This window comes from Nothobranchius furzeri, chromosome 14 (assembly GCF_043380555.1).
Source record: "Nothobranchius furzeri strain GRZ-AD chromosome 14, NfurGRZ-RIMD1, whole genome shotgun sequence".
NCBI lineage: Eukaryota > Metazoa > Chordata > Actinopteri > Cyprinodontiformes > Nothobranchiidae > Nothobranchius > Nothobranchius furzeri.
Genome location: NC_091754.1, coordinates 45,208,700 through 45,223,368, shown reverse-complemented (window position 1 = coordinate 45,223,368; position 14,669 = coordinate 45,208,700). Strand labels below are relative to the sequence as shown.

General features: G+C 44.5%; 1 protein-coding gene across 2 annotated transcripts; it reads right to left on the bottom strand.

The window, feature by feature from the left end:
* Positions 1 to 1,040: 1,040 nt before the first annotated feature.
* Positions 1,041 to 14,458, bottom strand: sv2 (synaptic vesicle glycoprotein 2). Of its 2 annotated transcripts, none has more exons than XM_015952189.3 (13): positions 14,324 to 14,458; positions 12,533 to 12,622; positions 12,181 to 12,342; positions 10,374 to 10,536; positions 5,275 to 5,396; positions 5,040 to 5,203; positions 4,879 to 4,959; positions 4,680 to 4,772; positions 3,522 to 3,610; positions 3,279 to 3,406; positions 2,129 to 2,224; positions 1,847 to 2,006; positions 1,041 to 1,768 (listed from the first exon to the last, which is right to left on the bottom strand). In XM_015952189.3, the coding sequence occupies exons 1-13, from the start codon at positions 14,403 to 14,405 to the stop codon at positions 1,585 to 1,587; spliced, it is 1,614 nt and encodes a 537-aa protein (XP_015807675.1). In that variant the 5' UTR covers positions 14,406 to 14,458; the 3' UTR covers positions 1,041 to 1,584. The 2 variants fall into 2 exon arrangements, with proteins under 2 accessions (XP_015807675.1, XP_015807676.1); XM_015952190.3 differs by having other exon boundaries at positions 12,533 to 12,619; positions 14,324 to 14,457.
* Positions 14,459 to 14,669: the final 211 nt, after the last annotated feature.

The window sequence follows — 14,669 nt, the reverse complement described above, 5'->3', positions numbered from 1 at the left end:
ATGGTCTGTCTTTACTCCTGTAGATTTCCAGGACATTGGCCTCATTCAGAAACACATGAAAGCAACCTCATGCCCTACTGATTTCATTCCTACTATCTTGTTAATCAGGATGTTTGACCAAACTGACCCATGCATTGTAGATTAATGAAAAACATTGGTCCAAAACTGTTTTTATCACTTAAGAACTATCTCCAAACTGCGAAGGTTGGCATCAACACATGAACTTGAAATGGTTCTCCATGCCATTATCTCCTCCCGTCTAGGTTACTGTAACACACTCTTCACACGTTTTAACAAAAAGGCCTTGACCGCCTTCAGTTGGTCCAGAACTCTGCAGCGAGGCTCCTAACTGGAGCAAACAGAAGAGCACACATCACTCCTGTTCTATTGTCCGGCCATTACCTTTAGAATTCATTTTCGAATCCTGACTAGAACTTTCAGGGCTCTACATGGTCAAGCTCCTCCCTATATTACTGAACTGTTAAAGCCTTGTGCTCCAACCCGAGCCCTCAGGTCCACACACCAGAACCTCCTTCCAGACTGTTGCACCCCGACTCTGGAATGATCTTCCTTTATCCTTACGTAGCATCGACAGTCTGGACACTTTTAAAAAACAGCTGAAGACACTTTTATTTAAAGCTGCTTTTAACTAAACCTTTTATCTTCTTATTTTTAACTCAAAATTTTAATCTTTCATCCGTTTATGAAATTTTGATTTTATGCCTTTATTTTTTTCCGTGAATCTATTTCTGTTTTGAGATCATTATGATTTTATGACTTAATTTATTTTGTTTTGATCCATGTGAAGCACTTTGTGATCCTATTTCTGTGAGTGCAATAGAAATAAAATGTACTTATTTTTCTGCTCTCCCCATTCACCAGCTACCTTTGCCTTACTAACATGTGTTCAGGGGTATTTGCTCCTAAATCTTCAGGTAAGTTTGGCTCTTTTTTTAAAGTGTTGCTCAGTTTTAGCCTCACTTCAGTTTTTCAGCTGTTTCAGCTTCCAACATTCAAACAACACACAAGATCAAACAATCGACAAGAAACGCTGTTTATTTAGTTATTGTTGTACAGAAACAAGAGCACCGCTATCATTACAGTTTTATTTTGAAGGGGAGTTCAGGTTGTTGTTTCAGTTTCTGGTCAGCGGCTGTTTTGTTATCCTGAAGCCGCTCTGTTATGAACTGTTCTGCGAATAAGTGAAGAGGTTGTAAAGTTACGGTGGCATTAACGTTTGGAACTTCTCTAGTTAGGGTTTTAATGTCAGTAAAGTTAGTGTTTATGTTATTTATTAGTGACAAAGGAATGCTTGTGTGGAACACTTAAGGCTGTCTGGTGCAACATGAACGATCCTTTCTCCAACTATTATTTATCATTTATAATCAGGTTAAAAGTTGCTCTTGGCTGACTGAAGTAGCAGGAAGGACATGAATCAGTGTTTTTATCTCTAGCCTGTTTATGTCACAAAGATTTGGCTGAAAGCTGAAGATGGCCATTTCAGTGGTGTAAGTGCAACAGCCCCCCAGTCTCTCCTTGTGGAGGCCGAATGCTGGTGGTTCTGGGATGGATGGAGTCATCGGATCAGGTCAGCTCCGTCTGTCTGGTTTGTGGGAGCAAAAGAGCCACCAGTCCTCCCGTGAGCAGCAGGATCGACACCAACAGGATGGGAACAAAGCAGTTTGTGTCCACCAACTTCCCAAAGACTACATTGCCCATGATGGCCGCCACTCGGCCCACTCCAGAGAAGAAACCGAGAGCAGAGGAACTGGAACACACACAGAAGCTGCATGGTTAATTAAAGCTCTTTGAAACGTTGATCCTGATGCAGGGTGGGGAATTTTACCGTAGCCGGGTGGGGTACAGCTCGGTTCCTACCACATCCAGAGCGTTCCAGGAAATCACCGATACTCCGCTGAAGATGCAGGACAGGCCCAGACTCTGGGTCTTTGTCTGGACCACGTAGATGAGGAAGACGCTCAGACTGGACGCCATCAGGCTGGTGGCTACACACACACACACACGCACGCACGCACGCACGCACGCACACACACACACACACACACTTGTGGACTCCAGAGCTGGAGAACATTAAGTGGTATGCTAGAGGGATCTGAGAGGAACTCACAGAGCAGCTTCCTTCCTCCTGTGATGTCCATGAACAGGATGGTGAAGACATTTCCAGGCAGGTTGCAGGCAGCGATTATGAAGCTCTCCTTGTAGACTGTTGGTGAGAGGAATCAGTACAGAACAGATTCAGTCCCAGAATGCAACAGGAGCCCGACCCTGAAAGACTGGATCAAAGCTTAAACGTACAAATCAACTTATTTATGAAGCACTTCTCATGCAATGTGCAAATCTCAAAGCACTGCACAAGTTTAAGAACAGTCAATTTCCCACTCCTGCCTATCAATCGCATCCCATGCAAACACACACACACACACACATGTAATCTAAAAGGAGCCAACTGAACCGGGAGCAGCAGCCCGGGCACCACCACATGGCACCAAGAGGAGGCAGGAGAAGCACCCCGGCAGCCACCGCCAACCGCTGCCTCCACAAAGGAAACACTGGTATAATCTAATCAGATTAAGATAGCAAGTTAAGAATCAAATGAAGCATAAACACCTGATAAATAAAAATCTGAATAAAACACACGGATAAATTATAACCAAGTAGAAACATACGATTTAATATACCAAAATAATATAATACTAATTATGAATACATGTTAAATCCTGTCATTTCTGATCAAAACTAGAATAAAAAGGTGATTTCAGATAAAGGCTGTAATAAGACTTCCTGTCGTATCGGATTGATCGTATTAAAAGTAAAAAAAATTGTATTGGGACATCCCTATTGGACACTCATGCGCTTAATCAAGATTTAAAAATGTAATGAATTAACAATTTCCCTGTTCTAAATCTGCCCACATCTATGTGTTTACTAATGCTGACGGCATCTTCGATCAGACGGACTCATGGATGACATCACTGGCGCTCACAGTGAACCTGCAGCTGCTGCTGTCAACATTCACCATTAAAATTAAGAATATTCACAAATAACTTGTTTTTTTCTTTTGAAAACTGTAAAATCAAACCTTCCTTTCTTTCTGTTGTAACAACAGGAGGTCTTGAATCTTACTGAGGACAACAAAGTTCCCATCACGCAGCACAACAGGCAGTCAGACATTATTAAATTAATTGTGAATGAAATGAAAATTGATTATGATCAGGAAGGAATCACCATAAACCCATGGTTGTCCTCCATGAACAAACCTGCGGTCTTCACCGGGTAGCAGCTCTGGTTCTGGAGAGGGGACGGGAGGGGCATGTTGGCACAGGGGGAGCCGCCGTCTTCAGCTCTGGCAAAGAGCTCTGGAAACCACATCCACAGGCCGTAATACCTAACACACACACACACACACACCCATGTCGAGGCAGGCCTCTGCTTCCTGGAGATAAGCTGCTCTAACATTTATCTCTGGCAGCAGCGCCTAACCCTAAAGCTGGTGTTCTCACCCAAAGGAGATGCAGTAGAAGATGATGAGTAGAGCAATGCTCCTGAGTCTGAGATGACCTCTGAACATGTGTTTGATTGGCTCCAGACTCTGAGTGGAACAGTCAGTCAGTCATTTGTCACGTTGAAGGAACCAAAAGCTAATTCCAGGCTTCGGTCCAGGGCCCTCATTCATCAAACGTCTGTACAGACTGTCCTATATTCCATCCTATAATTTACAACGTTCGTGTGATTGACCAAAATCCTGATGTATGAAGCATGCGGTGGTTACTCGTACTCATGTTGCTACACAACCAGCTGTGGATAAATCCCACCTTTGGGTACTCAGGTGCTTCCATCAGAGTCATTTAGACACAGAAACACCCTGAATGAACCGTATTTGGTCACACCACGTCCTCAGCTCATGAGAGGAACCTCTGTGTTCCTCCCAGAAAAAAGCTAACTTAAATGAGAGCCAGGTCAAGGCACTGGCTGCCAAGGTAGAAGAAAACCAATGACGCTTCAGAGGCTGTAGACATGGTTGGAACAGAGGAGATGTCCCTGTCAGACATAAAGAAAAGATTGGACATAAAACTAAATATGAAAAAATCCTAAAGTGGTTAATATGGATTGGAATTGTGTGGTTTGTCTGTGGCTCCACAAAGAGTTTTAAATCATGGCATAGCTTCAGAAGAATTTACTTTCCAACAATGAAATTTAGAACGTTATCGACTCGAGAATCTCGGATCAGAGCGCTCACGGAAGTCACGTACCCTCCAGAGAGCGCACTCTGCCAAATCCACCAATAACACCAGATTAGCCATGCTACCGTGTCTGATTCCCATCAGTCACGGGTGCCTTTTAGGTTCTAAAGCTGCTTCTCGACAGACATCATTACTGACTGGGTAAAATAATTAGTCAGTAAGGAACACTGGGACCTTCAGTGCTGTGGTTCCTCCGTTCTACGACTAGATGTGGTTGGTACTCTTGATCAGAGCTGGTCTCATATTTAGGAGCATTTCTAGACGCAAGTATAAAATTGTAAGTACCACACAATGTGTAAAACTGTTCCTACACACGAACTACAATCAGATCTGTGCATAAGTATGGTGATGGATGAGGGCCCAGGAGAGGAGGTACAGTTTACTCTACAGGAGCTGTGGTGATAACAGCAGACACACCTGTTTTAAAATGAATGGTAGATTTTGACCTGGGGAAGCCTGAACCTCCTCCAGCTCCTCTCTGAGCCTGGAGCTCGGACACAAACCAAATTCCTTCAAAAAGCGTTTGAGACATGAGTGAGTACACAGTGGAAAAGAAAGCTCCAGCTTCCCTTTGAGTTTCAGTCAGTTAAATGAGAAACCTGTACTTTCTGCCTACCAGAAAGGTCTTCCCGCTTTTCTTCATGTTTAGTTCAAACATCAGTCTGAAAACACGGATCGCCTCATTTTCCCGACCAGCCTGGAAGAATCAGGAAACCAGTGTCAAAGGTAAGCCAGGAGAAAAAAGCACCACATGAGCTGATCTGGATTTTTTTAAACCTCCAAGAGGAACTTTGGGCTCTCGGGCATGAGCAGTTTGAAGATGACTGCTGAGGTGATGCTGGGAACGGAGCAGAACACCACAAACAGCCTCCAGCTCTGGAAGTCTAGAGTTCCCAGAGAAACATGTGCCCAGGTTCTGGGGATCACTAACCAGGCAAGACCTACGTGAGAAGAAAATAATCCTCAATAATGCCATTACAACTGAAAAAGGCTCAAATCCTGTCACTCAAACCTGCAGCCAGGATGTTCCCCCCCATCCAGAACGTAGCCAGGGCACTGATCATCGCCCCTCTCTTCACACGAGGCATAAACTCTGAGAAGTAGGAGAAGATGACCGGAATTGATCCGCCAACCCTGCAGAGACACACCAGGGTCTCCCTCTGAATGAGCATCAGTTTGTGGGCCACATTTGGCCCCCATGAGATCTTATTTAATATGTATTATGGTCCCATAATATTCAGAGTGCATGTTTGCGTGCAGTAGAAAACAACAGTTGCAACTACAAAGTCTGGAAGTGACCTGGGAAATGTCTCGCCAGATAGAAGAAGGCACCCGGGAGCAGAGTCTATGTAGCGACTGGCATACCTTGAGACGACCCAGACTAACAGCATCTCGTTTTAGAGAAATATGCCAGGTGGGTGAGGCGTTTAAGGAGGGGCTGGCAAATCGGCTTTTAAGCGGCACCCACCCAACAGCGGCAATGAAGAGGGGCTTGGAGATAGAGGCAGATGGCATTTGGGAGTACTGCCGGGTCAAACGCCTAAACCACTTCAAATGTGGTTTTGTTGTGCACCCAGATGCACCATGGCTTGGCAAATCTCCAGATGGGAAGGTATTTGACCCTACAGAAGACCCACAGTTTGGACTGGTTGAGATCAAGTGTCCAAATGTACATAGTTATGTGGACTGTCCTTATTTCAAGGCAATCACTGGAACAGTTCAGCTGAAACAAACTCATTCCTTTTACTGGCAAGTGCAGGGTCAACTGCTAGTAACAGAGATGACCAGGGGCCTCATTTATCAAGCTTGCTTACGCAAAACGGGGTCGGAAAACTGCGTAAGCAACTTTCCATGCAAACTTTGGGATTTATGAAAGAAAACTAAGCAGAAAAATGTGCGCAACTTTAAGTTGACTAAGGACCTGGCTTACGCACATTTTGGACATGGAGAGCACCTGCAGTGCTGCTGCTGAGGATACAATTATGAAAGCCTGCAGCATTATCACTTGTACTGCTTCGTACACACAGAACAAGAACCCCCACACGCACACACACGCGTGCGTGCACACACACACACACACACACACATACGCGCACACTCACACACACGCGCACACACACACACACACACACATAAACACACACAGCCTGAAGCGCAGAATACGGAATGCTGAATATCAGCAGGGGGACAGATTGAGACAGAATGTCATTCGTCTGTGACAGTGTGTGTCCTGTCACCATGACCCGATTGATCATGCGCCCTGGCAACTTGGAAAAGGGAGATCTCCGTTTGGGTAACTGGTTAGCGTGTGTGACTTTCACCCGGGAGTCTGGGGATCGAATCATGATTGGACCATTTTTTTATATCCGCCACAGATCTCTTTGAAGAACTCACAACATTGACGGCTTCAGCAACGCTGTGCCACTCCGTGGATTTTCTCTTATTTGTTTTGCAAAAGCACTTCCTTTCATTTCTCCACCTCACCCACAAGTACCTCAATTTCTGCTTCTGTGAAATTGCACTTCCCTGAGCTGCCTTGATCTACGGTCGCCATGTCATTGGCGTAGCGCCGCAACAGCCGGCTTATGTATATGCATGAGATCCACAAGGCACTTTGCATTGACTATTTATGGCAGTAAGTGGGCGTGGTGAGGGAGGGATGTGACTAAAAAGCAGCTGAGAAACATTCTAGATAGTTTCTGATTTATGAAGCGGAGATTGCGTGCAGCTGTGCGTACTCCATGTTTGATAGATCACAAACCTACTTGGCGTAAGTACATTTTTTTTGCTGAGCTTAAGTACGGTTTCAGTAAGGATTCTAAGCTAAGTTTGATAAATGAGACCCCTGGTGTGACTTTGTGGTCTCAGCACAAGAAGACATGTCCATCCAGAGGATCTACAGAGATGTCAGTGTCAGTAATACAATCAAACAGAAAGTAGATAGTTTTTACTTTGATGTCTACATTGACAAATGTTTGGAATAGATTTGATTCTCTACACAGTGTAAACAAACCAATCAGGTTTGGCTCTTGAATGACAAGAGCCTGTTTACCATGTTTAGCTCTGCAGCTAAACATGATGGTCATTTAAAATTGAATGTCCACATTTAAGAGTATTGTTGTTTGTAATGAAGTACTGCAGCACTTAAGATACTTTAAATGAGAGACAAATTGTGCTCTTTTATATTTTTTTCTGTTGTCATTGGTCAAGGTTCAATAGTAATTGTTAAGTTTAGGCAGCTTGTGTACTGTGAAATAAAATGAAAATGATGTGCATCAATGGTAATAAAGTGTGGACTTTTTGAAAACATTCATTCACTTTATTTATAATTAATTTTCCAGTTGTACACCATTCAGTACTTCTAGTTTATACATTTATGATTATCAAAAATCAAAGGAAACAACAGCTAAATGCCCATTTCAAAAAACAAAATGCCCTGCAAACTTAGAGATATGCATTGAGATTAGAAATGAATGGTAGTAGACTATGCAATTTACAAAAATACAAAGACAAAGACTACACAAATTGTACTGAAGTAAAAGTACTACGTAGCAGAAAATGATACAAATTACAAGAACTGCATCTGCAATTGCACAAGCAAACATAACAATGTCACCAGGGTGAAATCAGCAGACATCGCCACACATGAGGCGTTATGATGTAAGAAGAGTTGGTGGAGAAACTGTTTAAAAAAGTGAGACGAAGAAGTTTAAAAAAACTCAGAAAAACGCCAGCCACTCCTGGCTGGTGTTGCTGTGGTGGAAGCAGTCACCCCTGCTACTGATCTCTGGAACTCGGAGCGCTTTTTAGTGCCGATTAGTGACGCTGCTTTCAGCTGAGTCCTTTAAGGAGATGGTTTTAATGGAGATGCAATCCTTAGGACCGGGACCATGAAATTACCCCCCCCCAAAAAAGATCCTGCCAAACTACCCTGTAGTTTTGACAGTGAAAACACGCATATACTTAAAATAAATTCTTTCCACTCAAAGTAAAGAGTAGAGATTAATAATTTTTTTTAAATCTTTGTACACGTAAAACTTATAAAAGGTGTGCTGCTGGTTGCTTTTATAAGTCCACTGAACCTTTTTCTGTGTAGGACTTATTTTTCAGTTGTTTTTATATCCATTTTTTAACTAGACGACCATACTGATAATTTGTGAGGAGACGCCGCTGTAAATATTTGATTTATGCTTCCTGAAATGGAAAGAGGGATGTCCGTGTCAAAAAGCTTGTTTTCCTTGACTCTTCTTTTGCAGATAAAAAAGTAAGAGCACCATGAGGAGACATGCCCACAAGTGCTTTGAAGGTGCAATGGGATTTGTAGTTAGAAAATACTTTGCTCTGAAGTAAAAGAGATGAGGGTTTTTGGCACTTCATTTCTGTGCAATCAAGGATGACGTGGGTATTTTCATACACTCCATCAAAATCATTTGAATTGTTTACCTTCACAGCATCAGAGGACATCCAGATGGAGACAGACCCAAGGACAATGTAGAGAAAATTGGCCCATGTCACAAGTATTCTACTGACAGTAGCTCAGTGGATGCTGAACCTGTGGCTGAGTTCACTCTAAGTACACCCAGTTGCCAAGTAGTTCAGAAAAAGGAAGAACCCATCAATTGGCAACAATTTCTGAAAGAAAGTAAGCTCAGTGAGTAGCAAGCAACACACCTTAATTAATAGTGCGTAAATGTAATATTTACAGTAGGTCTTGTCAAAGGAGTCTCAGTGGAAGTGCTGGTGGAAAGATCCCAGCTGTAACCCTCACTATCCTAGTCGTTGCCTCTTGGATGAGATTCCAAAAAGCCATCGTGTGTTCATAGGATGAAAATCTGCATGAAAACAACAATAATCTCAGTTTGCATATTAGTTAAAAAGCAAAAACAATTATGAAATATTGAAAGCTACCCAGTCAAGCTGACACAGACAGATAAATAAACAGACAGATAGATAGAAAAACGAGAATAACTATGGATAGTCTTATTAGTATTAGAACTAGAAGTATCTATAGTTTTAGATTAGCATTATGAATAGGAAAAACCTCTGTAAATCCTTTATAGTAACAACTGGGTGGAAATCAAGCTCACATCGCTGTCTACAAGGGATGTGAGCTTGTGAAGAAACAGTTACCTTGTGTAATATCGTGTATCCTCTGGTGATGACGAAACCGCTCCAAGCCAAAAGTTTGTGTCAGCTGCAGGGACTGCACTTGCTGGTGGAAGTCCTCAATTTCCTTGACCATGTTTTCATATTTGATTCGGTCAAGAACCAGGAATGAGCTGGCTGCACAGTCGTGGTCTTCTGGTACAGGACTAGGGACTTCTTGTGGAAGCTCCAAGTCAACAGCCAAGGGGCTCCCTGACGCAGCGGAAACGTCCTCTTCCAGCTGTGCCATGTCATTCTGGTTCGGCCGTGGGCGACGTTCCCAAATTCCGGTTCGCTTCCCCTTAGCTTCTCCACAGTTGTTCCACCGGAATAACGTGGGAACGGCATTGGGCAAAAGGCTCCGCTTACCACTTGGCAAAGTTCTGATACGTGCACTTTCAAAGTGCCGATTACACACCCTTGTGTTTGGTGTGGCTATTAACCCAACATGTCTTATTTTACCGATCCATGCTTTGCGCAGATTAGCCTGTTTTGGAAAGCGATGGAAGCTCAACAAACTGTTTAAATCGACTGGAAGTACTACACAACGGTACACAACAGTAGCAACTACCTCCTCCACCGTCACTACGTTAAAATTTTGTGGTAGTTTTAGCCGAGATGACTTTCTTTTTCAGGGACGCCGTTAGGTTGTAGCTCGTAGGACGCTAACAGGAAACCACGGTGCTAACTTCCGGTAAATACCCCAGAAGTTAGCACTTTCTCATGCACAGGGTCTATTACAGTCTGATCAGCTGTGGCCATCTGTGACTTGAGGTCCACGTGGCAGGGGTGAGGTGGTGCTCACTCCTCACCCCTGCCATATGAACCCAAGAGATAAACCATCAACCCTGCTCAGTGGTCAACTTTCCTCGCGGGGTCATCCATAAAGACAGTGGGAGGGTTAAGTGATCAGTTATAGGTGGTTTAGTGATGATCACTTCCTGAGACACACACACATATTCTCACCCCACTCCACTGATGAATCGCAGCAACAGGAAGAGCCAGAACCAGGGAGCGATGCTCGACAGACCTCCAAACAGCCCATTTACAGTCAGCGAGACCACCAAGACTCTACGGCGCCCCCGCTGGTCAGCCAGATACCCCCAAATGTAGCCGCCCACCATCATTCCTGCAGAAACAGTATTTATTAAACGTTTATGTCCCACACCTTTAACTCGGGGACCCCTGGTCTCACACCACTATTGGCGCTTACACATTAGCGTCGGTTTGTGGGACCAGAATTTGGCTTCACACACGGGTCACACACATTGGCCACATACACGGGACACACACATGGGTCTCACACACGGGTCTCACACACACACACACACACACACACACACACACGCACACACACACACACACACACACACACACACACACACACACACACACACACACATACACACACACACACACGAGTCACACATACAGGTCATATTAGCATTTTCGGTTCCAAATCTGTTTTTCTGATCTTCTCCCCAGCGGTCAGACTGGGACCGGGGTGACGCTACGGACTGTTTAGCCGGCTAAAATGATGCCTACCGCCCCCAATCTGCGAGTAGAATCAGCCAGCAGGGGGTAAAAGCGGTTCATTTTCATGCTGCATGCATGAAAGCTTCTCCGTCTGTAGCACGGAGCTGCTGATCAGTGGGAACAGGAGGAGAGTGAGCTGTGTGTGTGTGTGTGTGTGTGCGTGCGTGTGTGTGTCACAAGATCATCAGGACACACACAGCAAAATAATACAATAATGTGGTTCAGAGTCTCCAAAAGCAACACAGCTCATGTCCACCTTTGTTTACCTTATGATGGAGGACACCGCAGACTTTCCCGCGCGTATTAAAGCTGCTTTCCGGAGTTCTCCTCTTTCAGAAATGATGTATGATTTTTCAGAAATCCGTAAAAGTGATTGTCTCATCATGCACGGTCATAAAATGTAAGAGATACTTTGTTTGTTTTTTGCTAAGCACACCCCCTGCACCGCAGAGCTCCGTGCACTAGGAAACTGAGCACCGACCAGAACTAGCCAATAGCGTTAGACTACCGCTTAGATGCTTGAAATTTAAGGAATACCTCGGCTGATGCAGAGTTGATGAACTTTTCACGGACAAGTAAGTCTCTTAAATATAAATATATGAGAACACAACATGACATGAGAATAATACTCGTAAAACAACGTGTTTTAGCTGTTTGTCGGCTACAGAAGCACATTTATAAACAGAAACGTGAAGTCGCCATCTTAAAAAAAACAGAGCAACAGATTTTTTTGTGTGATATGCTTGTTAGCCACTAGATGGTGCCATTGGATAAGAGAAATACTCCGGAAAGAAGCTTTAAGCCCCGCCCACGGGCTCAGGGATTTCTGTATTCCTGAGAAGTCCTTCAGATTTACCAGTTGGAGACCGAACTCACGCCATTCAGCCCCACCAAACCCCAACGGTGCCGATGCTAATGTCCAAGCGCCATACAGTATGTGTGTTCCACTTTTATTTTATTTACAAAGTAATCGTTGTTAAGACTATTTTGTTTCACAAGGATGATGTTTTTAGTTAAAAGAATCAAATAAAAAGCTTCTTCCACACAGATCAGCTAGAACTTTCCATTTAGCTTACAAGTGTGGTCCAGGATTATGTCACATTCACAATGAGCACCGGCTGGATAAAAAACAACAGATGTTCCCACAGGAGTCTGGCTTTAGCTCCAGCTGTTGCACAACTTCTATCTAGAAATCTCTAAATTATCAGTGGACGGGTGCGTTTGAGCTGCGACTCACCCAGGAAGATGCTGGCAGTGAGCAGGCCCATGTCTGAGGAGCTGAGCTGCAGGTCACAGCGTGCCGTCGGCAGCAGAAAAGACACACACAGGATCTCCACGGTATCACTGGCATTGGCCCAGCCACACACCAGCAGCAGCAGCCAGTGGAACAACCCCAGTCCTGAGAGCAGAACCAGAACACGGAGAGGACCAGCACCACTTTAGTCTGCACACTGACCCATCCAGACCAGTTACTCTTAAAAAAAAAGTGCTTCATGAAGGTTTCAGTAGTTTCTACTGGTGTAACACATGTTTTTATCTGTAGAAGCTCAGAGATGAGAAGATGTTAAAACACCAGAAACTCAGGTTACCCGTCTGTTCCACGGCTTCCTCGTACGTCAGCGCTTTCCCTGCACCTTCTCTGGATTCGCCTGAGATCCTCTGGTCAAACAGGACTTCTTCTGGCAATCACACACAAACACACACATGTGCACAAAACACACACATGAGCACAAACACACACATGAGCACAAACACACACATGTGCACAAACACACACATGAGGACAAACACACACATGTGCACAAACACACACATGAGCACAAACACACACATGTGCACAAACACACACATGAGCACAAACACACACATGTGCACAAACACACACATGAGCACAAACACACACATGTGCACAAACACACACATGAGGACAAAGACACACATGTGCACAAACACACACATGAGCACAAACACACACATTTGCACAAACACACACATGAGGACAAAGACACACATGTGCACAAACACACACATGAGCACAAACACACACATGAGCACAAACACACACATGTGCAAAAACACACACATGTCCACAAACACACGCATGTCCACAAACACACACGAGCACAAACACACACGTGCACAAACACACACGAGCACAAACACACACGAGCACAAACACACACACGAGCACAAACACACACATGTCCACAAACACACACATGTCCACAAACACACGCATGTCCACAAACACACACATGTCCACAAACACACGCATGTCCACAAACACACACATATCCACAAACACACGCATGTCCACAAACACACACATGAGCACAAACACACACATGTCCACAAACACACACATGAGCACAAACACACACATGAGCACAAACACACACATGAGCACAAACACACACATGTCCACAAACACACGCATGTCCACAAACACACACATGTCCACAAACACACACATGTCCACAAACACACACATGAGCACAAACACACACATGTCCACAAACACACACATGTCCACAAACACACACATGAGCACAAACACACACATGAGCACAAACACACACATGAGCACAAACACACACATGAGCACAAACACACACATGAGCACAAACACACACATGAGCACAAACACACGCATGTGCACAAACACACGCATGAGCACAAACACACGCATGAGCACAAACACAAGCATGAGCACAAACACACACATGTCCACAAACACACACATGAGCACAAACACACACATGAGCACAAACACACACATGAGCACAAACACACGCATGTGCACAAACACACGCATGAGCACAAACACACACATGAGCACAAACACACGCATGTGCACAAACACACGCATGAGCACAAACACACACATGAGCACAAAGACACACATGAGCACAAACACACACATGTCCACAAACACACACATGAGCACAAAGACACACATGGACACGCAAACAAATGTTTTGATTAGTTGTTTAGTTTTAGTTCAATTCATTTTATTTATAAAGCACCAAATCGCGACCAGAGTCGTCTCAAGGACCTTCACACAGTAAACATTCAAATACAGGTCAGGTCATTATGCCAATCAGTAAAAAGTTTCCTATGTAAGGAACCCAGCAGGTTGCATCGAGTCACTGACTAGTGTCAGTCTTTACAGTAATCCGAAGCAAGCATGCAGCGACTGTGGAGAGGAAAACTCCCTTTTAACAGGAAGAAACCTCCAGATGTTAGTTAGTTAAAAGTATTTAATGGAACTAGCCAGAGCTTATTAATCCGGTTAACTTGATGCTAATTTAATAGATGACTAGAGCCAATCAGAGCCCAGGTGTTACTCACGTCTAATGTAAAAACTAAAGCCAGGTTACCTCCTTCTGAGTCCAGGTGATCTCCAGTGAGAAGCGGCCATCTCGCCGCCTCCTCCTCCCCGCTATGCTGGTGCCCGGACATCCCCCCTCCTCTTAGCCAGGTGTGTTTAAAGAAGCAGCACCTGTGGACAGGTGATCTAGCTGCCCTCGGACCGCCGTGTCATCACTCCCTGGCTCGTGGCGGTGTGGCTAACGCTGAAGCTAACCTGAAGAGAAGGAGGAGCAGGAAGTAGAAAGGCAGCAGCGGAAAGCACCTCCTGCTCCGGGTCACTTCCACCACTCCGGGGGAAGCAACAGCACCGCGACCGTGTGGCGGAGCTCGTATCAGTCTCTGAAGGAGCAACGC